The sequence below is a fragment of the Carcharodon carcharias genome, chromosome 5, assembly GCF_017639515.1.
Source record: "Carcharodon carcharias isolate sCarCar2 chromosome 5, sCarCar2.pri, whole genome shotgun sequence".
Classification (NCBI taxonomy): domain Eukaryota; kingdom Metazoa; phylum Chordata; class Chondrichthyes; order Lamniformes; family Lamnidae; genus Carcharodon; species Carcharodon carcharias.
Window position 1 is genome coordinate 127467006 of NC_054471.1, and position 26478 is coordinate 127493483.

The following is a 26478-nucleotide window of genomic DNA, read 5'->3' on the forward strand; positions in this document are numbered from 1 at the left end:
CTGAACACTGACTACTAAGGTAGCTCATGCTACTCTGCTATTGGATACTAAGATCGTGTGATCTTCCATTATTCTTTCTCTCTAAAGGTATATTACATATCAGATTACCACAAGGAGAAAATGTATTTATAACAGACGTGTTCACAAATGGACAGTGTGATTGTAGCATCAAGGTAGTAAATTTACTAATTGAAGGATGTTACATGTGGCTATCATTCAAAAAAATAGTTCCCCAGTAGTGGAGAATCTACTCTTTTAAAAGTACCTTGCAATATTATCTCAGATTTTTATCATTCTTTTTTTAAACAGCAGTAAAGCCCAAAATAAAAAGTGAGTGACTTTTGTTTTACAATAATTTATTGATTTGCAATAATTTATATTTGGGATTAGTTTTTTCATTTCCTTGCAAATGCTGTAGAGTTAAATGATTTGAGCTGCTGGCAGTTACAAAGCAACTGAGTGCATGAATCGTTTGTTTACAGCTGTTTTAATATTCTGATAACTTTCCTCAGTGAATGGTTACAAACTATTTGAATCAAATTTGTAGACTTTTTCTGTTTGCTTGTGTGTATATGTGACAACTATAAAATATAATTGTACACCCAAATAAATAATTTAGTGTAACATGGCACTTCAGTTAGGATGTTTCAAAGATATGTTGCACTGTGCCTTGTCTACATGAATGCTGACTTTTTGAAGCCTCAATGAAATGAAATCCAGCTTTTTACCCCACAAGTCTGATTTTCAGCCTGTTACATTTCAAAATGGAGATAAGTGACAGTCATAATGGAAGTTCCCTATGGCTCCAACCAACATCGGAACTATATGTTAATAATATTAATTAGGTTCTGGTCCAAATTGCACATTCTTTGATCAAGCTCCATTTCTGGTTCTCATTGCACCTGTACAAATTAGTGCATGTAATCCCCTGGCCTGATCATGCTGAATTGGATTCTTAGAGCGTGACTTTTCAGCAACAATTTATACTTTAAACATTTGTATGTGACAGTGAAAGTTATTTCTGTTACTCACAAGACATGGAATTGTCCGTGTTAGCTGGCGTCGGGCATGTTTGGTGACGTGAGCGGACAATATAATGAGAAGGCCAAAAATCAATTTGTAATTGTCCACTCAGCCCATCGATGGTAAGCCACGTTTCCCACCATTGGACATCAGGCACCTCACTGTAATACATCAGCATAGCATTGTGAGGCTAGCCCGCCAGACATATCTGCCCCGCTGGATCATCCGCCCACGTCAGCGTAATTGCATGCTGATGTGTTTCACAACAGCAGAAAAAGAGCGTGCACTTGGCGGGCTGCACTTTGAGGGGAACACGGAAGCAGGTGTACAGTAATGTTGCGGAGCACTCATGAGGGACGCCTATTAGACTTCAAGGTTGAGGCACTTTTAGGGGTGGGAGAGGACAAAGGCTGCCCTGTGGTTGAAAGTAGTGCACAAGCATGTGCAAGATGGGAGGGTGGTGGGCCAGGGAAGTGGCCACGCATTAGGGACACTTACATAAAGTGATCATTCATCTTCAGCTGAGACGGTTCAGGCGCAGTCACATTAATATGATTGGAATCGGGCCTCTAGCTTATCTGCCCACTCAAGCAACACAGAGGCATCAAAGTGCCTCCAAATGCTCCAGAGTTTTTCACCCCTTGGGCATAGACTGAAAACTAATGAGCATTTTACTGGACTGCAGAACAGTTGGATGACCAGGCACAATGTACAATCTCCTTGCTAGAGCTGGCCATGGAGCAGTCATTGGTGGAGGTGTTCACAGCCCCTTCCAACCTCACCATCCAGGTTTGGACCAGTCTCCCCCATGGTTCAAGCTGAAAGTGTAGCTTTGCAGTGTGGATTTGGAGAATGCCTGCACCTAAGCTGAGAGCACAGCATGCAGTCCAATGAGCAAAGGTGCCACCAATCGGTCAGGTGGAGTGGGGTGGCAGAAGGTGGGGTTTCAGGTAGTCATGCAGCGCACTAGTCTCTGACCATCTAAGTGGTGGCCAGCAGTCTCCGGGATGTGCTAAGGAGCTTTCAAACTTAACCAAGAGAGTTCCTTAGTACACCCATGCTAACCCACGTGTACATCAGGATCATGGACCTGTATGCTGTATGCCTTGTGGCATTCGGACAACGAAGACGATGGAGAAGACATCAACTGAGGTGCCTGGCTGTGCAGAGGGTGGGTGGCTGGGGCTCCCACACACACCACCAAAGAGCCACAGCAAACTATCACATCTGCTGCTATTGCAGGATTTGGTGCCACAGGGACATGGAAGGCATTGACTGCCAGTGGCCGTATAAATGACAGCGGCACTCAATCTCTACACCAATGGCTCTTTTCAGAGCTCCAGGTGACCTCTGTGGGATCTCTCAAGCCTCCACCCACAAACACATCCATGACGTCATGGATTCCATCTTCGTGAGAGCACACAACTTTGTGCAGCTCGCCCGGGACCAGGAGAGCAAGGATGCAAGGAGAGGTTCGATTTGCCCAGATCTCGGTATTCCACAGGTGCAGGGTGCCATGAACTGAACACATGTGACATTCATATTTCCACCTCAACAAGTGGTCAACTATATCAACTGCGAAGGCTTCCATTCCCTGATTTGCAGCTGGTGTGTGACCACCACAAACACATCGTGCAGGTCTGTTCACAATTTCCAGGGAATGGACATGTATCAGTGCTTGTCCTCTTTTAAAGGGCGTTAGCGCAGACCACTGCTGCCACCGCCTCCCAAGCCTGATTAGTGAGTTTGTTGCCCATCATGCGACCAGAGCGGGATTAGAAGACATCATGGCAAGCCTCCACTATGTCGAAAAGGCGCTCGAGGGACGTATCATTGAACCTGCCTGCTACCACGCTTAGTACAAATCTGGAACCATTCTGCCCAAGAAGTTTTTGCTTCAGTTTCCCCGCAGGAAAAGAGGCTGTAGAAAGGCTCATCTATGTTTTGAGTGCTGGTTCTGTGTCCCAGCCTTCATTTGGATCGAACATAATTGTTTCCTAGAATAAAACAAAATATGCAAGGTTCAGTATATCTATGGACAGGGTTTTACAGTCGGCGTACGGGGGCGGGCCCAACACGTCAGCGTGTAAAATGATGCAAGATGATGTCGGGTGTGCTATGAGTACGGATGCGTGCCCGCCATTAATTAAGGGGCCAGTTAAGGTCCTTGAGGCAGTAATTGATTTCCATTTTGCACAGCCCGTGCGATTTTCTGGGCATCGCATGGGCGCAATGGGCAGGCGGGTAGGCCACATTTTCAAAAACCTCATCCACGGATGGGATAAGAGGGTTGAGTGGGCTTGCTAATGTGAGTTGTTAGAACTTTAGATTATTACTTATTGCCACTTGCTTGTGTGAACAAGACAACTTCATTTCATTTCAGAGCTGGTTTAACAGAAATAATAGAGTTCAGTTCAGGACTCTGGAGGAGTCACACCACTTGGGGCCTGCCAGGTATCAGGCAGTCTTCCGTTACCCTGGGAATGGGGATTGTGGTCTCCACTGGAGTCACCTCCTCTGAGGAGGAAGAGTGGGCCAGAAGGGGGAGGAGGCCAGGTGTCCCTAATCAGCCTCCAGGAGAGCCAGGCACAAGGGGTGCAGGGCCAACAGGAAGTGCAAGGCGGATGGGCTGCAGAAGAGGCCACTATCATGCTGCCAGGGTTTACAGACGGCGATGCAGCTACCTCAATATGTCTGAGGTGCAATGCCGAAGGAGGCTCCACCTCTCAAGGGAAACAGTGACCTCCATCTGTCAAATGATCGGCCCTGAGATTAGCTCCAACTGTGTGGGTGGACACCCCATGCCAGTGGCGCTGAAGGTCACAATGGCCCTCAACTTCTATGCCTCCGGCTCTTTCCAGGGCTCGGTGGGTGATTTTTGTGAAGTCTCCCAATCAGCTGTCCACAGTTGTGTCAAGCTGGTGACAGACGCTCTGTTGAGGCATGCATTGACTGCACGGACGAGGTCAGCCAGGCAGAGTGAGCCAGAGGCTTTGCCGCAATTGCTGGGTTCCCCCGCATCAGGATGCCATTGACTGCACACTGGCCATCAGCTGGGAGCCTTCGTCAACAGGAAAGGACGCCACTCCATGAATGTGCAGATAGTGTGTGACCATAGGATGCAGATTCTGCAAGTCTGTGCAAGGGACTCAGGCAGCTCCCATGACGCTTACATCCTGAGGCACTCCAAGGTGCAAAGGCTCTTCAGTGCACCAGCCTGGCTGGATGGATGGCTGCTGGGCAACAAGGGCTATCCCCTCAAAAGGTGTCTCATGACACCTCTCCACCATCCAAGTACAAATGCTGAGCAGCAGTATAACAGGAGCCATGCCTCCACAAGGGCGGTGGTAGAGAGAACCATCTGTCTTCTCAAGATGCGCTTCCGATGCCTGGACCGTTCAGGGGGTGTACTGCAATACCCCCAAGGTCATGTGTCACTGATTGTGGAGATTGCAGCATCCAACCACTCTCTGGTGCTGGAAAGTGGGGACGCAGTGGAGGAAGAAGATGTTGATGCAGCTGCCCTGGCAGCAGACAGAGAGTCCAGTCATGAGTCCGAGGACAAGCACGCTCAGGAGAATGCTGAGGGGATAGACACTGACCTGGGCAACCTCTAGGGAGGCAGGGAGACCCGGGAGGCTTTGATCCAATGCTTCTTCGGCTAGCTTAGCAAAGATGAACTACTACCACATGCCAGAACTATAGGCTCTATACTCAATACCTGACGGGAACACTTGCTTGATGAACAACATGCACTATGTGCCATTTCAATATAGCTCAATGACAAACAAGTCACTCATAACATCATGGGTTACCCTTCACCTGCAGAAGTAATGAAGCACCCAGCGGCTTGTTGAAAACAAACACATTTACTGGTGTGGAGCCTGATACATTATTCAAATTAAATGTAGAGGGTTCCAAATTTCACCAGCTTAAAAAGAACTTAAAAGTGGGGCAAAAAAAGAACACCAGTGATAAGGTCATGTTGTGCCTAAGGTGATTTGCATTTTTGTTTGTATGTGCCAAGTCTAGCTGCTCCTCCCTCGCTGGCACCAGCATTGGAGACAGCCTGCTGACTCTGCTATCCTGTTGGTCTTGATGACCTTGAGAGGCGTCATCTGGCCCCATCTTGGAGGGAGTGGCCAGTGGCATGGCTGGCATCTCCCCAGTTGTCACAGCCTCATCGGAAGCCACGGTCACTGGCAGAGGGGCAGCGCCCTGAAAGGAGCCCGCAGAGACGACAAGCAGCTCTTGCGCCAACGTTAGGCTTCTTTGGACCTCCCTGTTCACCACTGATGAATGGGTACTGAGCTGGGATACTGGGTGCCCAATCCATCTACCACACTGACTGTGACCACCTGAGGTCATTGCTGGTGTGAGGGCTTGCAGGTCCGAACGCATCCCCAGGATCCCTGATTGAGCTCCTGGAGCAGCCTCTCCATAAGAGTCGCCACCCACTTCATGGAGGAGGCAATGCACTCGGCCATGAGGGTTTTTGCATTGCTCATGCTCCACACAGACTCCATCATGGACACCATGGCACACACTCCCTCAAATATCTCTGCCAGATCTTTCTTTATTTATATTCTTGATCCCCTAAAAGCAACAGTGAGTGGGTGAGACTAGCTGCCTTTTGATGGAACATTACTCCCTCATTATTAACTACTGCATGTATACAAATGATATGTTGAAATAAAAGACTAAGATCGATATTCATGTACAATTAAATTATTATTAATTTTGAACCTAATTAAATTGTACATTAAATTTTCAGAGGCAGAAACCTTGAAGCAAGTGAAACCAAAAGCTACAGAAAAAGGTAACACAAAAACTAAACCATTGTTTCTAATCTTGCAGTTTTCCTTAATTAAAATGCTAAATGTATAAAGCCACCAGTGGGTATCTGGGGATGGACAGGATATCATATCTAGCAAACCACACTCCGGTTTACTCCTCCCCTTGGCATTGGAAAGAAAATAGAGATTAGACCAGTTAAGCCAGTGTTTATCTGCTCAGGACAACAGTGTAAAAATCATTTGAAAATCTTGCAATAATAAAGATAAAATAATTAACCAAACTATGATTTTCCCTGTATTCCATTCTTGGGCCTATTTCATTCTCGGTGAAGTATCCAGCTCCACCACAATTAGAGCATCTGCTACAAAAACAAAAATAGCTGGAACAACTCAGCCGGTCTGACAGCATCTGCGGAGAGGAATACAGTCAACGTTTCGAGTCCATATGACTCTTCAGCAGAACTAAGAAATATAGAAATGAGGTGGAATATAAGCTGGTTGAGCGGGATGGGACAGGTAGAACTGAATAGAGGGCCAGTGATAGGTGGAGGCAAAGAAGAGATTGCCAAAGATGTCATAGACAGAAGTTCAAAGGAGTGTTGACGGTGCTGATATTAGCTAAGGAATGTGCTAATGATGATGTTAAGGTAGAAAGCAGGACAAGCAAGTGACAGATAGCCCTAGTGGGTGTCGGGGGGGGAGGGGGGGGGGGGGGCTGCGGGAAAGGATCAAAATAGGCTAAAAGGTAGAGATAAAATAATGGATGGAAATACATTTAAAAATAATGGAAATAGGTGGGAAAAGAAAATATATTAAATAAATAAATAAATATAAATTATTGGAAAAGGGGGGATCGGAAAGAGGATGCGGATGGAGGAGAGAGTGCATGATCTGAAGTTGTTGAACTCAATATTAAGTCCTGAATGCTGTAAAGTGCCTAGTCGGAAGAAGAGGTGTTGTTCCTCCGGTTTACGTTGAGCTTCACTGGAACATGGTAGCAGGCCAAGGACGGACATATGGGCATGACAGTAGGGTGGTGTGTTGAATGGCAAGCGACAGGGAAGTCTGGGTCATGCTTGCGGACAGACCGAAGGTGTTTCGCAAAGCAGTCACTCAGTCTGCGTTTGGTCTCTCTAATGTAGAGGAAACCGCATTGGGAGCAGCGAATCCAATAGACTAAATTGAGGGAAGTGCAAGTGAAATGCTGCTTCACTTGAAAGGAGTGTTTGAGCCCTTGGATGGCGAGAGGGGGTGGGGGAGTAAAAGGGCAGGTGTTGCACACCTTCTCCGGTTGCATGGGAAGGTGCCGTGGGTGGGGGTTGAGGTGTAGGTAGTGATGGAGGAGTGGACCAGGGTGTCCCAGAGGGAACGATCCCTTTGGAATGCCGCCGGGGGGTGAAGGCAAGATGTGTTTGGTGGTGGCATCATGCTGGAGTTGGCAGAAATGGTGGAGCATTTGCTACCTTGGGAGGACTTTGCCTCCCTTTCCTTGTTTTTAGCACCAACTGCCGGGGATCCTCCATCAAGGCTCTTCTGGCCTCATGCCATTTCCCTTTTGTTTCTCCTGACCCCCTATCTCCCTTTCTGAACTACTTGTCCTCTTTTCCTCCACCCTGTGAGCATCGAAGGAGAGGATAATTTTCCTCAAAGCCATCACCTTTGTCTGACTTCCTTGTGGACCAAACCATGCACTAATTTGAGCTTTAATGAGAGGCTTCCTGCAATCAAAGTCCTTAAACAATGTTGTCAGGGTTCCCCATCATGGTATTTCTAACCAAGGCTCCACTGATGGCCCTGGCATAAACTGGCCAGAGGCAATCAGTGAACACTTCTGAGGACCCACCCAGCTTCTGTTTGGTACTCATCACCAGCTCAAAAGGATCCCTGGTCCTGTATCCCATGGCCTCAAGGATTTGATCTTTTGTACCCGTCAGCTGCACTCTCGCACTTTCATGACGCTCTGGGTAGACTATTATAAATCTTTGGCTTTAAAGCCAACAGCCTTAGCTTAATATGTTCTGCATCACTGCATTCAACTACATGTTGTACGGCCACAAACATTACAGTGGAATCGTCTTCCATTCCCATCATGGACATCTCTTACTAATTCTATCAATACAGCATTTGTATAAGGGACCACGTAATCACTATATAAATGTTTGGGTCCCTCATGCATCTAAACTTTCGTTGTTTCATTGGTACCAACGGTCCTGGTCCATTTCAATTTGTGGGCGGCAGTCATGGACCTGCAGCAGGAGTCTGCAGCCACCGTTCTGGGGCCCATCCTTGGGCTTCCCATCCCCTGGACTCATTAAACACACGCGTCCCCTAGGCTGTACTAAACTGCTGCCTCCATTCCCAAATTTGGGCCTCACACTGCTGATGGTTTCCTTTACTGTGTGATTCATTTCCCAATACCCTAAAGATGGCTTTTAGATTTTCCATTTCCGTTTCTGTTGTCTTCACCCGGTCGACTTTAAACTTGTTCTCCTCTTCGCATTCATTACACTTCCACTGACATTCTATCAACTGGCATTCATACAATGAGTCGGCCCACTCCCATTTATCTCTTTCGCATTCACACTTCTTGCATTGCTCCGCGAAATTACTCATTTACATATTCACCACCGCTTCCCTGCAATTGGCGCCTTCTTCTGAAGCTCCACCTTTCATAACCACCATTGTCTGTGCTTGTCTCCTCTCATCTCTGGATTTGTACTAGATACAACAGAAACCATATGCCTTTCATTAATTGTAGGTTTGTGAGAGAACTCTCCGTCCGTTTCTTACCCACTGAATTCTCACCTCCGGTTGTCTCCTTAACCCAAGGTTCCAACACCTTAATTTATTTTAGTAATATATCTAGTCACTAACTTTTCCATACTTTTATTGGATTTAGCCACTCTGTCAATTACTCGGTTTCCTGGCTGGCTCACCAAAATTGTAGGTGATTTTTCCTCTTTCTTACGTTCAGAGACCAAGAATTACAATTTACACAATCTCATGCCAAATCCAACACATTTATTGAGAATTTTAAACAAGTCCATTTCAATCAAATGATGTTGTCAATCGGCGATGACTGTAGGTGATTTAGGAGTGATTTTTGACGACATCTTACTACTTCGTTCGCTAAGACTCTTCCTATCGGCACTTCCGTCTTCTTTCTTAAAGCGCCCCTGTCGATATGTATCATCCTTCTTGCAATCGTTTCGGCGTTGGACTTTTCAGACGTTAACGTATAGAATATAGTTTTTTGAAAGAACTCATGCACAATCCTGTACTGGATGCGGATTGGTTAGTTGGATGCATGATTGACACTCTCTGTTTGTTAGTGTATTCCCAAATTGTCTTTCATTGGCTTGTCCCACTGTGATTATGTGGTTTCAATCAGCCTCCATTGGTTTCAACAGTTTGCTGCGATTAACTGTTCTATTCAATTCAACTCTATCATTGCAATTAACAAGTATTGATGTAATTAGCAAGTATCGCCCCCATCCAGTTTCCACATATCAAACACTGCTCTAAATTCAGTCAGCCCTTTAACCCTTCCTCTGCAATGCTTTAATCCAAAATGGCTCTTTAGTTAGGATTTTACAAACAAATAATGATTGGACTGTAGTCTCTTCCTCATCATCATTAACCACCTTAACAACATGTCCAATCGTTATTTTTGATGATAAAAAATGTTGCACTGTGTCTTGTATATACAAACCCTGCTGTTATGCAGCCTCACTATGATGAAATCAAGCTTGTGGCCGGTATGGTGTATTTTTACTGTGTTACATTTCATTGTGGAGATAAATGACAGTTAAAAAGAGACTTTGTGGTGGCTAACACCACTATTGTAACAATATATAGACCGACCGTGTCAACCTGTTCCTGTCCCACAGAACTCATTTCTTCCTATCTTGACTCCGTTCTCTTTCCCCTTGTTCAGTCTTTTCCCACCTACATCTGCGATTCCTCTGATGCCCTACATCATATCAACAATTTCCAGTTCCCTGGTCCTAAATGCCTTCTCTTCACCCTGGACGTCCAATCCCTCTACACCTCCATCCCCCACCAGGATGGTCTGAGGGTTCTTCACTTCCCCCTTGAACAGAAGCCCGAACAATCCCCATCCACCACCACTCATCTCAGTCTGGCGGAACTTGTTCTCTCACTGAACAATTTCTCCTTAAACTTGTCTCACTTCCTCCAAATAAAAGGTGTGGCTATGGGTACCTGCATGTGTCCCAGTTATGCTTGTTTCTTTACGGGGTTTGTGGAATGTTTCTTGTTCTGGACCTATTCAGGCCCCCTCCCACAACTCTTTCATCGGTACATCGATAACTGTTTCGGTGCTGCTTCATGTCATCGTCTGGATCTGCCTGGAAAAAATTATCAATTTTGATTCCGATTTCCACCTCTCCATCACTTTCACATGGTTCATCTCCGACATTTCCCTTCCTTGACCTCTCTGTCTCAATTTCTGGTGATAGACTGTCCACCAATATTCATTACAAGCCACCGACTCCCACAGCTACTTCGCCTATAGCTCCTCACACCCTGCTTCCTGTAAGGACTCCATCCCATTCTCTCAGTCCCTTCACCTCTCTTGCATCTGTTCTGAAGATGCCACTTTCCAAAACAGTGTTTCTGACATGTCTTCCTTCTTCCTTAACTGAGATTTCCCTCCCATGGTGGTTGATAGGGCCCTCAACCATGTCCAACCCATCTCCTGCACCTCTGCCCTCACACCTTTCACTGCCTCCCAGAACCATGATAGGATTCCCCTTATCCTCACTTTTCACCCCTCCGCATTCAAAGGATCATCCTCCGCCATTTCCGCCAACTCCAGCATGATGGCACCAAACAAATACATCTTCCCTTCACCTCCCTGTAGGCATTCCGTAGAGACTGTTCCCTCTGGGGCACTCCGGTCCACTCCTCCATTACCCCCAACACCTCAGTCCCCACCCACGGCACCTTCCCATGCAATCGCAGAAGGTGCAACACCTGCTCGTTACTTCCCCACTCCTCACTGTCCAACAGCCCAAACACTCCTCTCAATTGAAGCAGCGCTTCACTTGTACTTCCCTCAGCTTGGTCTACTGCATTCGCCTCTCCCAATGTGGTCTCCTCTACATTGGAGAGACCAAACGCAGACTGGGTGAATGCTTTGCGGAACATCTTTGATCTGTCTGCAAGTATGACCCAGACCTTCCTGTCACTTGCTATTTCAAAATACGACCTGGCTCTCATGCTCACATGTTCATCCTTGGCCTGCTGCAATGTTCCAGTGAGGCTTAATGCAAACTGGAGGAACAGCACCTCATCTTCTGATTAGGCACTTTACAGTCTTCTGGACTTAACATTGAGTTCAACAACTTAAGACCATGAACTCTCTCCTCCATCCCCACCCCTTTTTGATCCCACTTTTTTCTATAATCATTTATATTTTTTTATTTTTATTTATTTATTCCACTAATTTTCATTTTTATTATTTTAAAAATTTATTTCCGTTTTTATTCACTGTTTTATCCCCAGCTTTTAGTCTATTTTCGATCTTTTTTCCCACCACCATCCCCTCCCCCCACCCTACCCCCACTAGGGCCATCTGTCACTTTACGGAGTGCTTACCCTGGTCCGGCCATGATCACATTCTGCTTTCCACTCTTAAAGTCACCATTAGCACCTCCTTTAGCCAGTACCACCACTATTAACAACCCCTTGACCTTTTGTTTATGATATCTTTTGCAATCTCTCCTTTGCCCCCACCTATCGCAGGCCTTCTATCCAGCTTCACATGCTCCACCTCCTTTAAACAGTATATATTTCACCACATTTCTATTTCCCTTAGCTCTAAAGAAGAGTCATACAGACTCGAACCGTTAACTCTGTCTCTCTCTCCACAGATGCTGTCGGACCTGCTGAGTTTTTACAGCATTTTTTGTTCTTGTTTCAGATTTCCAGCATCTGCAGTATTTTGCCTTTATGGAAATTATATTTATTGCATTCTGATCTAAAGTGCATGTTCTTTGAATGAGCGGCATTTCTCATTTCCGCTTTACCCCCAAAAAAGTACCACGGGATTAATTATCTTACTTGCTAAGGTTGGATTATTAGAGTGTCTGTGGCAACTGTTCATATCTTTCAACATTTGAAGGTAAGGTTATTTGTTGCTACCACAAACAGTGTTTACTTCAGTGTACTGACAATAAATGACCTGATACAGTTGCCCATGCTTTGCTTGCTAGCTCTGTGAAGATGTTGCAGTTCACAGATTGAATTTGGTTCATGACCACTGTGTCCCAGACTAAAACAAAATATGCAAATATCAGAACACTTTATTATTCTTTCTCATATAAATAAGGGCAAAATTGTCCCAGATTTGTGCTAAGTGTAGTAGTGGGCAGGAAAAACAACGTTTTACAAGCCAGCTGCAATGAAGGTTTTTCATGGCGTATCAAATCAAGCCCGCCACATTAATTATGCATTCCCGAGAAACACGCCTCTTTGATGGTAGGCAGGCTCCAATTTGCCTACCATGCCGTAACCTCACTGCTCCATCTCACCAGGCACCACATTTAAAGTACAGCTGCGCTCAGTGCTTCCAGCCCAGGACTGCAGCAAAGAAGAAAGGCAAGAAGACTGAGCCCTCAAGCACTTTTTGGATGCCTTGGAGGCCCAGTGTGATGGGCTCTACCCCGCCCTGGCCACAGGAGGGGCAGCAACATTACCACTCCAGCTTGGTAGGCAATGGCACTACTGATCAGTGCCAATGTTGCACAGAGGATGTTGGCCTCCCAATGCAGAAAGAGGATGCATGATCTCATCCGTGCAGCCAGGGTATGGCAACCATCTCATCACTCTAAACCTGCACACCCAAGCCCATCACACATTCACTGGCATCTCACTCACTGCCAGCTCAAGGGACATCACCACCCATTCTCACACACATACCTTCATATGTCCATCTGGCCTCATCTCCTTTGGAGACTGCCTCATCAGCTCTCTCCATCTTGAGGCCACTTGTACAGATCAACATGTGTCCCACACACACCCAGGGATACCCTCCTTCCCCAGTACAGCCCTCATCCTGCAGCCTCTTCCCTTGCCTGAGGCCACTTCTCCCCCTTCCCCAAGCAAGACCTTGCCCTGCAGGCATTGGCTGATCTGGTAGGTAAACACCTGCCCATGAGCCCTCCTAAAAGTGATATGGTGCTGTCTGTGAAGCCTGGTGCTGATGACTGTGAGTGCTGACTGAAGCAAGGTAGGCAAACAAACCTTGAAGTCCTGAGCAAAGTGCAACCCGCCAAGTGCACGCCTTATATATGCTGTTGTGAAACACTTCAGTGTGTTTTCCTGCTGACATGGGCGGAGATTCAGCAGCGGGGATGGGGTTGGGGGGTAGTGGGCCGATAAGTTTGGAGAGCTGGCCTCATAATGATATGCTGATGTATTACAATGAGGTCCCTGACGTCTGATGGCAGGGAATGTGGCCCGCCATCGACAGGCTGAGCGGACGATGGTAAACTGGTTTCACGACCACCAAACACAACCTACGCCTGCGGGCACAGAAAATAATGGCCTAAGTGCCATCTACATGTTATGGATATATGAAACTCTATTTACTCCATTATTTCATTTCAAGCAGATCTGTAGTCTGTTTTGTGTTGACCATTTTTTCCCAAGGGAATCATCTTGCTTTGTTGCACCTCCTGCATCAGGACCACCAGATCATTTTCAGTAAAGGGAAATTTCCCCACATTCCTTTTTCCTGACACCTTTGGCTGTATACAATATTGGATAATTTTCTTGTAGTTGGTCTTGTAGTTGTTCATCTCTGCAATATTAACTTTTGCCACAATGAATACTTCTAAAGCAGCAGCCCTTGAAGAGTTGTTGCCTCCCCTGACTTTCTCACCACAAGCAAACTGTGTTCCTGCTCAGGTTCTCTGTACCTATTTTTCATGTATAAGAAGCTAATTAAATTGAAAATTATACAGGGGAGGCAGGGTTCCTAGCTTTGCAAAATTCAAGAGGCCTGCCTTCCTTTCTATTTACACAAGCTTACATGTGCCATGAGCCTGACCTGTACCATCTGTGACAAAAACAGAATTACCTGGAAAAACTCAGCAGGTCTGGCAGCATCGGCGGAGAAGAACAAAGTTGACGTTTCGAGTCCTCATGACCCTTCAACAGAACTAAGTAAAAATAGGAGAGGGGTGAAATATAAGCTGGTTTAAGGTGGGCCTATTTTTACTTAGTTCTGTTGAAGGGTCATGAGGACTCGAAACATCAACTTTGTTCTTATCCGCCGATGCTGCCAGACCTGCTGAGTTTTTCCAGGTAATTCTGTTTTTGTTTTGGATTTCCAGCATCCGCAGTTTTTTGTTTTTATCTATGTACCATCTGTGGTTTGTAGTGGTTGAGCAGGAACTTGCCATGGTCAAGCAGAGGGTAAAAGTAGTGATGAAATGACTTCACCTGATCCCTCCTTTGTATGTAGTTAGGAGATTCACCTAGCTTTATTGTCATTGGAAAACATTACTGGCAACTTATTTTTGTACACAAACCAGAAAGTAATGAGTCAAAAATCATCCACATGTGTTTTGTTCTATTAATTATTGCATGTTGACTATACATTACATGAGACTAATAACTGGTTAATATTTATGTATAATATGAAATGGTTAATTTTGAACCTAATTTTACAAATGTTTAGAGGTAGATACTGTGAAGCAAATGAAAGCAAAATCTGCAATGAAAGATAACACAGAAATTCAACTCATGAGATATTTACACCTGTTGTTAGTCTCACATCTCTTCTTTCTTCCAATACCAAATGGCTAAAAGTAAAAGTGATTCTCAGGGCATGGAGGGGTTATTAGATCTAGCATTCTATACTCCAATTTTCCACAACTCTTGATAGTGGAAATAAAAAAAGAGATAAGTCCAGATAAAAGCTGCATGGAACAAGCTTGTAAAAATCATTTGAGAATGTTGTAATACTGAAGCTAATAGCAAAGTCTATTTAAAATAATCAACAAAATAATGTTCAAATTAAAATCTGACGAGTTTATTGCTTGAACACTTTGTATACCAACTTGAGCATTAATAATTATCTTCTAGTTCTGGAGCAAGTTAGTTGTGTCTGGTGAACTGGCAGAAGTGAAAAAAGAAATTATGTTCAGCAGCAGGTGCTGGAAATGTACATATGTACATCATTGTAGTGCAACTAATGCTTTCGCAGTTTCCTGGAATTATGACTAGCTTCCTCCAGAACTCCAAGGAAGTTCTTGGTGTACAAATACACAGGTCCCTGAAGGCAGCAGTGCAAGTAGACAAGGTTGTAAAGAAGGCATATGGAATGCTCTCCTTCATTGGCAGAGGTATAGAATATAAAAGTAAGGATATAATGTTGGAATTGTATAAAACACTGGTGAGGCCACAAATGGAGTATTGTGTGTAGTTCTGGTCACCACATTACAGGAAGGATGTAATAGTTCTGGAGAGAGTACAGAGGAGTTTTACAAGAATGTTGCCAGGGTTAGAAAAGTGTAGCTACAAGGAGAGATTGGATAGGTTCGGGTTATTTTCCTTAGAACAAAGAAGGCTGAGAGGTGACTTGATTGAGGTGTACAAAATTATGAGGGGAATAGATAGAGTGGACAGGATAAAATTGTTTCCCTTGATGAAGAATTCTCGAACCAGAGAATGTAGATTCAAGATAAGTGCAGAAGGTGTAGGGGGGACATGAGGAAGAACTTTTTTATGCAGAGGGTAGAGGTTGTCTGGAATTCACTGCCTAAGGTGGTGGTAGAGGCAGAAACTTTAAACTCTTTTAAAAAGTACCTGGATCTACACCTAAAGTGCTGTAAGCTGTGGGGCTATGGGCCGGGTGTAGGAAGGTGGGATTAGAAAGGACACCCGTGTGTCCTCGGGCTGGCATGGACAAGATGGGCCAAATGGCCTCCTTCTGTGCTGTAACTTTTCTATGGTTCTATGGAATCTTGCAGCCCATGTTTATATTACTGAACAATGTTGAAATCACTTAGTAAAACAAGTAGCAGCTGAGAATCCACCATCTTTTCTCTGCTCTTTCATACAAATAAGTCTTTTTTTCTCGCAAATGTTGTGAAAGGTAGGACTAGATCTGAAGTTTTGCAGGATTCAGTAGTGGGCTAAAAAGATTGTGTGCAGCATAATTAAACGTGTTCTGCAAGACACCTAACCACTTCCGAGGTTTATTGTTGCCTTGTATGTGGACACTTGTCTGTAAAAGTAAATCCTCTAGATCAGGTGTTAGAATTATCAAATTTGGGAAGTGTGTATCAGCTAGATACAAAGAGAGTTTTGTTCTGTCTGTTTATTAATTATGTTTTGGAATTGTATGCCTTTAAAATAATGTGCCTAGAACACACAACAAAATGCCTCCATATGAGTTTTAGAAATCTAACTAGTTGAGATTTAGGAGCATGGGCAAATGTTGTAAAATAGTAGAATGAATTTATCTGCTATTGGTGACCACTAGTGGGACTGTCTTGACTGTGAAGTACAAATTTCCACCATTGGGTATCAAGTAGAAAATGTATTTTTAACAGACATGTGCAGACATGGATTTTGTGATATCATCATGGTGCTTTTAAACAATATGCTAGGAGTAACTTTTCCCATTAAAGGAGGGAAACATTGATGTTATATGTGGCCTGATTTAAAAAAAGAGTCCTCCAGGAGTAGGGAACCTATTCTTTCAAAACAATCCATGCAATGTTATTTCAAATTTTCATCATTCTTTTCCTAAACAGCAGTAAAGCCTAGAATAAAAAGTGAGTGACTTTTTTGGAACTGTTATTGTTGCTCTTTGCAATCATTTATTTTTGGGATTAGAGCTTTCATTCTATGTAAATGTTGTAGAGTTAAATGATTCCAGTTGCTGGCAATTACAAAGCAAGAGTGCATGAATTGTTTATTTATAGCTGTTTTAATATTCTGATAACTTTCCTCAGTGAATGATTGTACATTTTTGATTGAAATTTGCAGCATTTTTCTATTTGACTCAACATCACAACAATCCCAACAATTATTTTTCTACATCTTTGTGACTTATATGAGCATACAAAATAAGAGCAAAAGTAGGCCATTAGGCCCCTCGAGCCCACTCTGCCATTCAATAAGATCATTGTCTGATCTGTTTATGTTTCAAATTCCACATTCCCTTCTACCCCTGATAAGCTTAGATATATCTACCTCCGCCTTAAAAATATTCAATGACCTCACTCCACTGCCTTCTGAGGCAAAGAGTTCCAAAGTCGCATTACCCTCTGAGAGAAAAAATTCTCCTCATCTCTGTCCTAAAAAGGTGACCCCTAATTTTAAAACAGTGCCCCCTAGTCCTGTGCTCACCTACAAGATGAAACATCCTTTCCATGTACGCCTCATCAATACTGTTCAGGATCTTATATACTCCAATCAAGTCACCCCTCAATCTTCTAAACTCCTGTGGAAACAAGCCCAGTCTGTCCAACCTTTCCTCATAAGACAACCCACTCACCTGCTCATTCAGGGTATCATTCTAGTAAACCTCACCCGAAATGCCTCCAATGCATTTACATCCTTCCTTAAATAAGGAGATCAAAACTGCATACAGTATTTGAGATATGGGGCAGGTTTTTCTGGTCGGTGAGCGGGGCCGAAGCCTGCTTGACGATGCTTCAAATGATGCGGGGATATGTCGGGTGTGCGTCCTGATGTCACCCTGCATTATTTAGAATTCCAGTTCTACGGGCAGGCAGCCGATTCGAATTGTCAACGGCCTGGCTGGGAGCCCAGGCAGGCCTCGGAAAAAGCATGAAACCTCATCCGCGGGCGGGATGAGGTTTTATAAGGGCTTGTAAATGTTTATCAAATGTTTAAATAAAAGTTAAGCACATGTCCCATCTCATGGGCAGAATTTTAGGTTTGTCGGGCAGGCGGGCCCAACCCAATCGGCGGTGGATGTGTAGCCGATCTCCGCTGGCGAAATGGGCTGCACCGCCATTTTGCGCGGGCGGGCCAATTCAGGCCCACCCAGCGCATTTCAGACTCAGGTGTACAGCGGGAAATTCAAATATGCGGGGGGGGGGTGTACAGACCGCTGGTTCCAATGGGGAACCAGCAGTCTGTATAAAGAAAGGCCCTGCAGCCTCTTTTAGGCTGTTCACCATGGCCAGCGACCTGGGCTCCAGAGGAGGTCAGGGCAGAGGAGGAGGAGAGGGGCAGGCTATAAGGTAGGCCAACAGGGGGCAAATGTTCCCCTTGGTTCTCCGATGCCTGCCTTGCTGCCTTCCTGGAAGAGGTGTCAAATCATCGGGAGGTGTTGTTTCGCGAGGATGGGAGGAGGAGGGCCCCCCCCCACGTGACCAGGCAGGCGTGGCAGGAGGTGGTGGAGGCTGTAAGCTGTCAAGTTACTGTGCGTCACACAGGAACACAGTGCCGCAGGCGCTTCAATGATTTGTTGCACTCTGTAAGGGTGAGTACCATATCAGCCTTGGCCATTTAATCCAGCAGGTAGCCTTTGCCTTTGAGACCCACCCCCCTCCCCCCCCTCCACCCTCACCATGTCTTGGTGTTGTTATTGCATTGGTCACTTGGCGCACGCTGGGTGGGCAAACAGATAGTGACTATGCTTACATCGCTGCTGCACATTCAAAGACTTATTGCATCTTAGGGGGTTTGGGACCTCCACCACCCTTTCAGCCAGTGCATCCCACATTACTCTGTCCAAAAGGTCCTCAGCACCTCACCTGTCAACCTCATGGTGCTCAACTTACATAAATGCCACCACATTAGTTGTCCCTGCGCCAAGGGGAAATGTTGCCTTCTGTCCACCCGTTCCATTACCCTCATAATGGTATGAAGGTCAATAATGTGACCTGTCAATCTCCTGTGCTCCACAGCAAATGTCACAAGTGTATGCAATGTTTCCTCATCACTCCCACTCTCCAGGCCAGCATGCATCCAGGTCAGGAACCCCTGCACTCTCCCCACTCCAATGCCATCCCTCCCATGAAGCACAGGTCACAAGTGAACGCAGTAGTGTAGATATGGCCTCAACAGCATTTTCTGCACTTGCAACATGAACTCCCTTTTCCTACATTCTATTCCTCAGCTAATAATGGCAAGTCTGGCTTTGACCTTGTTAAACGCCTTATGTTCCTGTTCTGCTACCGTAACGGGTCTGCCCAGCAAAGTGCCTGTGATTGTCGTGACTTTCCATGGTCCTACCTTTACTCATGTATTCCCATACCTTGATTGTCTTGCCCAAGTGCTTAACTGCACACTTATCCACATAACATTCAATGTGGCATCCCTTAGGCCATCTGACCAGCCTGTCTGTATGCGCATAAAATGTTTGGGCCTCCTCTTGACTATTTACCACCCCACCAATGTTCGTCTCCTTAGGTTGTTGAAGGTTGAGCACATTATGAGGCTGGGGGGGAAAGGGATGAATCGTGTTACTGACTGAATGCTAACTGATCCACTGTCCTTGTTGTTAATTTCAGCATCACAACCTCATGGCTGCCAGCAACAAGTCCAGAGCCCCCCCCCTCCACACCTGAGGGGTGTCACTCACAACTTCCATCACATTATTTCAGTGAGCCAGGCACCAGCGCAGTGACTACCACATTGGTGGGGATTATGACGTCGGCTAGTGTCCCAGGGCACAGTGGAGAGGGCACTTCACAATCGCTGGGGATATGGCACGGACAGAGAGTGCCAATGGCGCCAGCAGCCGGAGGACTGCAGGGGACCAGGAACATGCTGAGTAGGGCAGTGATGATGTGCCTCTGGAGATGTCAGGCATGCAGCAGCTGCAGGACAAGTGGCAGAGTGCCCGGGAGCATCTGGCAGGGTTGCATGAGGGTGTGCTTCACTTGGTCTCTGTGGTGGAGGAATCCAGGCAGAGTGTCAGTGATGGCATGAACCTCAGGACAGAGCTTCAGGCTTCCTCCATTCAGAGATTGGCTACTCTCATGGAGAGGGGCTTCCAGCAGATTGAGAACCATCTGACTGGGTTATGCTCTGACCTGCAAGCCCTCACAGCGCTAATGGCCACAGGTGGGAGATGTTCTTGACACCCAGTGTCCCAGCTCGGTGTCCATCCATCTGTGGTGAGCACGGAAGTCCAATGTGATCTCACGTTGGCGCAGCAGCTGCCTGTTGTCACTGTGAGCTCCTCTCAGAGCATTCTGGATGAGGGCAGCAGCTCCTCCATCCCTCTGCCAGTGACCGTTGCATCCATTGAGGCTGCAACAACTGGGGAGGTGCCAGTTCTGGAACAGGCCACTCCCTCCCAGGCAGGGCCAACACAGGCTCCACCGGCCAGGGGATGGCTGCCAAGGTCATCGAGGCCAAGAGGACAGCAGAGTCAGCAGGCTGTCTCACAAGCCATTCCGAGCAATGGGGCGGCACCTAGACGTAGCACCCAGAAACATAAGCACAAGGCACATTAGGCACTCCACAGGTTTGTCACTGGTGATTTTCTGTTGGCCCTAGATTACGGAATGTTTCATTATCAGCATCAGAGTGGCATTTGTAGTTTTTTTTTGGTGGCAATAAAGTCCACATTTCTGACCATTGCTGAGGGTGTTTCTTTTGTGCTGCCTTTGTATGTTTCACAGATATATCATGAGTGTTTGAGTGGACGTTGATGTTTCTGTACTAAACCCTTAGTTGCAGCTGATGAGGTGGAAGATATAGCACCTAAGTGCCATGTGTGGAAGCGCCAGGCAATGCTGGTCCTGCAGATCCATGTGTGTGGAGCTAGCTGAAGGTTCGTTGGATGAAAGTGTCTTGGATGTCCCTGCCTCCTTGGTGTAGTAGCAGGTTGGCGTGCTGCCCTTCATCATTGCCCTGTGTTTCCTCATTCTCTGAGCCACTGCTGGATTCATCATGTGCAGCCTCATCCACTGCGTCAAGGTCTTCATCGCCAACTGCATCCCCCCTTTCCAGTGCAAGATTGTGCAGAGCACAGCGTGCTAACACTATGACAGAGACACGATTTAGGGGGGTACTAGAGTGCGCCCCCTGAGCGGTCCAGGCAATGGAAGCGCATCTTGAGAAGACCGAAGGCTTTCTCCACCACAGCCCTTGTGGTGTTGTAGCTCCTGTTGTAGCGCTCCTCAGCTTCTGTTCTTGGATGGCGGAGAGGCGTCATGAGCCACCTTCTGAGGGGATCGCCCTTGTCACCCACCAGCCATCCATCCAGCCGGGCTGGAGCACTGAAGAGCCCCGGCACCTGGGAGTGTCTGAGGATGTCGGCTGCCTGGGTACAGACTCACAGAATCACAGTGCAGAAGAGGCCCTTTGGCCCATCGAGTCTGCACCAACATGTGAGAAACACCTGACCTACCTACCTAATCCCATTTACCAGCATGGTACCTTGCACAAACTTGCAGAATCTGCATCCTGTGATCACACAGTATCTGCACGCTCATGGACTGGAAGCCCTTGACAAAGGCATTGGGTTCACCTGCTGGCGCCTTGATGGTCACATGTGTACAGTCTATTGTACCCTGGACATGGGGAAGCCAGCAATGGCCACGAAGCCTCTGGCTCGCTTTGCCTGACTTGCTTGGTCACAGCGGAAGTGGATGAAGGTCAATGCACAACAGAACAGAGTGTCTGTAACCTGCTTGACACAAGTGTGGACAGCTGATTGAGAAACACCGCAAAGATCACCGACCGAGCCCTGGAAGGAGCCAGATGCATAGAAGTGGAGGGCAACTGTGACCTTCAGAACCGCTGGCATGGGGTGTCCACCCACAGTTAGGGGAGATCTCAGGGCCAATCATCTGACAGATATTGTTCACTGTCCCCCTTGACAGTCGGATCCTCCTTCGGCATTGCACCTCAGTCATATTGAGGTGGCTGATTCGCCACCTGTATACCCTGGCAGAAGGAAAGTGGCATCTTCTGTGGCCCTTTCCACCTTGGACAACCTCTTGGCCCTGCGCCCCTTGTGCCTGCGCCTAGTCTCCCAAAGGTGGCTCCTCTGGAGGCTGATTGTCCACTCTTGGCGTCCTCCTTATTCTATCCCTCCCTTCCTCCTCAGAGGAGCTGCCTCCATTGGAGATGTTAGAACCCATACACCCAGGCTAAATGGAGGCCTCCGGAAAGCTGCAGACCCGATAAAGATTACTGTCTGCAGACTGGTGAGCTGAAGCTTCAAAGTACAGAGAAAGCTGTTGGAAAATGATCTGAACTGCTACAGATCACACAGGCAAGTTTAAAACACTTTCTGCAATAAATACTTCAGGTAAAACATTAACAACCCCTCTGAGCCCACATATCCCACTCACCGAAATGGGGCTGTAAAATTCTGCCCTTGGAGTGCAATTCTGTAGCAACAACTCATTCCTGAAACATTTGTATGAACAATGAAAGTTATTTATGTTACTCACAAGAGGTTTTCACCTCTGGTTCCCTGGAGGAAGAGATGCTGCAGAAAGTGTTATTTGTGCTTTGGGTGCTGCCTATGTGTCTAAATTACATTTCTCGGCTTTGATTTGGATCGTGTACCCCACAATAAAACAAAACATGCAAAGTTCAGTAACACCGATGTTTTCACTTCACTTTACACTACAAAACCTCTTGCTTAGGCTATAGATTAGGGAAACTTTGATACTTCCATCCAAGTAAATTTCACATTTTCTTTGTTGTAACCATTTCCTCACAGAATAACATTTCTGGATGCATGCAGGTTTGGCCATTTTTCCTTTAGTTGGCTACTGTTCATCTCTGCAAGCGCATCTGTGGCCACAATGAAAACTCATCTCTTTAGTATCAAGGAACAGTGTTTTAAGAGCTACTGTCTCACCAGATTTTCCGTCCAGAAAAAACAATGCTGCTACCTGGACTTTCTACACCCAATTTTTCATGCCTATATAACTGATTAAGTTGAGAAGGAAGGCAGCAAGCTTTGCAAAATTCATTGCTGCGTGCCTTCTTTTCTATCTGTACATCCTTGCCCATTCCTTGAGCTGAAGTGTACAGTCTATGATTTGTACATTGGAACAGAACTTGACCGTAGTTGGATGATGAATTTAAAGTGGCATTGGGATAAATATATTCACCTGATCTTAAAAGCAACAATGAGTGGGTGTGGCTTGTCACCTTTTTCAGGAAACATTACTGCCACATTATTATTTCATGTACAAGGATAATATGTTAAAATATGAGACTAATATCAATATTCATGTGCAATTAAATTATGATTAATACTGATTCTAATTCAATTGTTCATTAAATTTTTAGGGGCAGAAACCATGAAGCAAATTAAACCAAAGGCTACAGAGAAAGGTAACACAAAAATTAATCCAATATGATATTTACATGATATTTACGTGTGTTTCTAATCCTGCAGCTCTTCTTTATTCCAATGCTAAATGTATAAAACTACCAGTGAGCCCCTGGAGATGGATGGGATATTTCATCTAGCAATCTGCTCTCCAGTTTACTCCTCACTCTTGGCAAATGAAAGAAAATGGAGATTAGACCAGTTAAGCCAGTGTTTATCTATGCAGGACATTAGTGTAAAAATCATTTGAAAATTTTGGTAAATGATGTAAAATGATTGACACTGGAGCAGCTGCACATTATACACCTCACCTGATTGGCACTTCCATTGAAATCAAGAGGTAGAGTATCATGAGAAATATTTAAGGGTAGTTGAATCCATGTTGCCCGTTTTAGACCATCAACCAGAGTTGAATAGCTGAAGTTTCCTGGTCTCCTGTGGATAAGATTGGCGGCATGGGGCTGGAAGAATAGGGGGGATAACTATGTCGGGATGGCTCCATGACACCTTCTTGCTCCCCACGGAAGTCTCCTAGGAGTGCCTAGGAAACTGGATAGGTTGCCCACATTAATGATGTGGCCAGCCAATTAAGATGATTACAGCCCCCGATAAGGTCGGGTTTTGGCCTCACCTGCATTTTTCACCAGCGGCATGGATATGCTTCCTTTTTGAAAAGGAAAGGATCTTTCCAGCCGTGAGCTCCATTGCCCTAATGATAGGGCTGCAGGCAGGAAAGGCCACAGGCGTGGCCCAAATTAATCCTTTGGAGGCTTTTGCCTTGTGCTCCAAGGGGCCTTACAGATTTTGATCTTCATCAGTTTTTAATTCCGTGAACGTCACCGAGGATTCCTCCATGTTGATGCCCTCATGCTTCTCAACCTACCTCATCAGTGCCCATCTCTCCTGGTAGTGTTGCTGAGGCTCCAGAGTCACTGGCTTTTGATAGAGTCTTAATACAATGGAGGCCAATTAAGAGGCCACTTCTTGGAACATTGCAGCAGCCTCCGGCAAGCGAGGGTTTGATAGCCCCATTTGGTCCCGATGTCAGCGCCCTGAAGTCCATAGTAAAATCCAACCCAGAATTAGCAACATTGAGTGATATTCATCACCCTAACTTGGAGCCAAATTACTGTTCCTTTACTGTTGCTGGATCAAAATCCTTGAACTCCTTTCCTAGCCAGCGATGCTGACACCCTTTGAAAGAATAAGAAAAAAATCATGAAGCTGCTTTTAAACAGTGTGCCATGTGTAAACATTTACCAGTTAAAGGAGCAAAAATTGTGTGATGCAACACCTGATGACCTTTCAAAGACAGATTAGTTTGGTACCAGTAAGGAGCATTCTCTTTCAAAAATCTATTGACATTTTTACCTCAAGTGTTCATCATTCTTTTCTTATCCAGCAGTAAAGCTAAATGGAACAAGTGAGTTACTTTTGTGGAGATTTTATTCTTGCTGTTTGTTGTCGAGCTAAATGATTAGAGTTGTTAGCTTATACAAGAAAACTGGGCATGAATTTTCAGTTTACAGAACTGTGATTTTCATATAGTTTTGCTGAATGAATTGTTGGCTCAATTTGACTCAAATTGATTCTCTTTTATTTATATAATAAATACATATACACAATGCACAGAGTTTCAATGTTTCACCACCATCTGAAGAAATGCTCCAGTTTAGTGCAATATGGCTGGTTAGGATTTTACAAAGAATGACCAAACTCCTCATCCAAACTCGATTTAACAACATGCCCATTCATTATTTTTGATAAAAACATGTTGCACTGTGTCTTGCATATGTGAACATTGATTTGTTGCTACCACAAACAGTGTGTACTTGTGTGCTTACTGTAAAAGACCCTGTCAAAAAAATGCCCATATTTCATGTCCGCTGTGTGAAGATTTTCAGTTCACACATTGAATTTGATTCATGACAACTGTCTCCCAGACTGAAACAAAATATGCAAATGTCAGAGCACCTTTTTTTTATTCCTCTGCATCTGACTAAATTCCATCTATGTGTTACAGATATATGAAACTCTATTTACTCTGTTACTTATCCACAAGCAGATCTGTAGTCTGCTTTATGTTGACCATTTTCTCCCAAGAGAATCATCTTCCTTTGTTGCAGCCCCTGCATCAGGACCACCAGGTCATTCTCAGTAAAGGAAAATTTACCCACATTCCTTTTTCTAGACAACTTTGGTTGCACATAGTTTTGAATATTTTTCTTGGAGTTCATCACTGTTCACCTCTGCAAGTTTAACTTTCGCCACAATGAAAATTATTCTTTTCTTATTGAAAAGGAACAGCCCTTGAAGAGCTGTTGCCTCACCTGACCTTCTGACCATGTGCAAACTGTTACTGCCCAGGTTCTCTGTACCTATTTTTCATATATAAGAAACTGATTAAATTGAATATGACACAGGGAGGCAGGGTTCCTAGTTTTGCAAAATTCAATGAGGCCTCCCTTCCTACGTATACAGGTTTACTTGTGCCATGATCAGACCTGTATTTTCTGTGGTACGTAGCTGTTGAGAAGGATTTTGCCATAGTCAGGCAGTGAGGGTAAAAATAGCTTTGGAGATTAAATGAGGTCACCAGTCACTTTCTACGTTTTTATGTGACAAACAACTAGATTTATTGCCACTGGAAAACTACTGGCAACCATTTTTGAGGCTCATTTTTGTGCACAAAGCAGTTTGCAATAAGAGAAAAAAAATCTGCAACTGTTTTAATGTATTAATTATTGCATGTGTGTATAGAAGGTGTTTTACTGCATGATTTGTTGCATGCGCTTTATTATATATTTATGTTATACGTGCATCTTATGAGACTAATAACTGGTTTATATTCATGTTTAATATAAATGATTAATTTTAAAACTAATTCACTTGCTCTGTAAATGTTTAGAGGCAGATACCATGAAGCAAGTGAAACCAAAACCTGCGAAAGAAGGTAACAGAGAAGTTCAATCAATTACACATTTACAACTGCTGCTAACCTCACAGCTTTTCTTTCTTCCAATGCCAAATGTTAAAGCTACGAATTAATCTCTGGGGTGGAGGGTTTGTTAGATCAAGCATCCTTCACTCCAATTTTCCACAAGCCTTGATAATGGAAAGAAAATGAAGATAAGTCGAAGTGAAAGCTGCAAATGTTAAAGCTAATAGTATAGTTAAAATAATCAGCAAAATAATGCTTAAATTTTTAAAACCTCGAAAGCTTACCTGCTTGAACACTTTGCATACAAACTTGAGTATTAATGATAATTTTCTAGTTCTGGAATATGATAGATGTGTCTGGTGGAACTGGCATAGGAATTATGTTTAGCAGCA

General features: G+C 45.0%; 1 protein-coding gene across 1 annotated transcript in view; it reads left to right on the top strand.

Moving 5' to 3' along the window:
- The window catches only part of LOC121277758 (histone H1-like), a 145240-nt gene extending 119047 nt beyond the window's left edge, over positions 1-26193 (top strand). The window contains exons 16-20 of the mRNA XM_041187397.1: positions 310-330; positions 5798-5842; positions 23103-23147; positions 24548-24568; positions 26054-26193. Coding sequence (XP_041043331.1) covers positions 310-330; positions 5798-5842; positions 23103-23147; positions 24548-24568; positions 26054-26193 — 272 coding nt within the window. The remainder of the gene's footprint in view (positions 1-309; positions 331-5797; positions 5843-23102; positions 23148-24547; positions 24569-26053) is intronic.
- Positions 26194-26478: the final 285 nt, after the last annotated feature.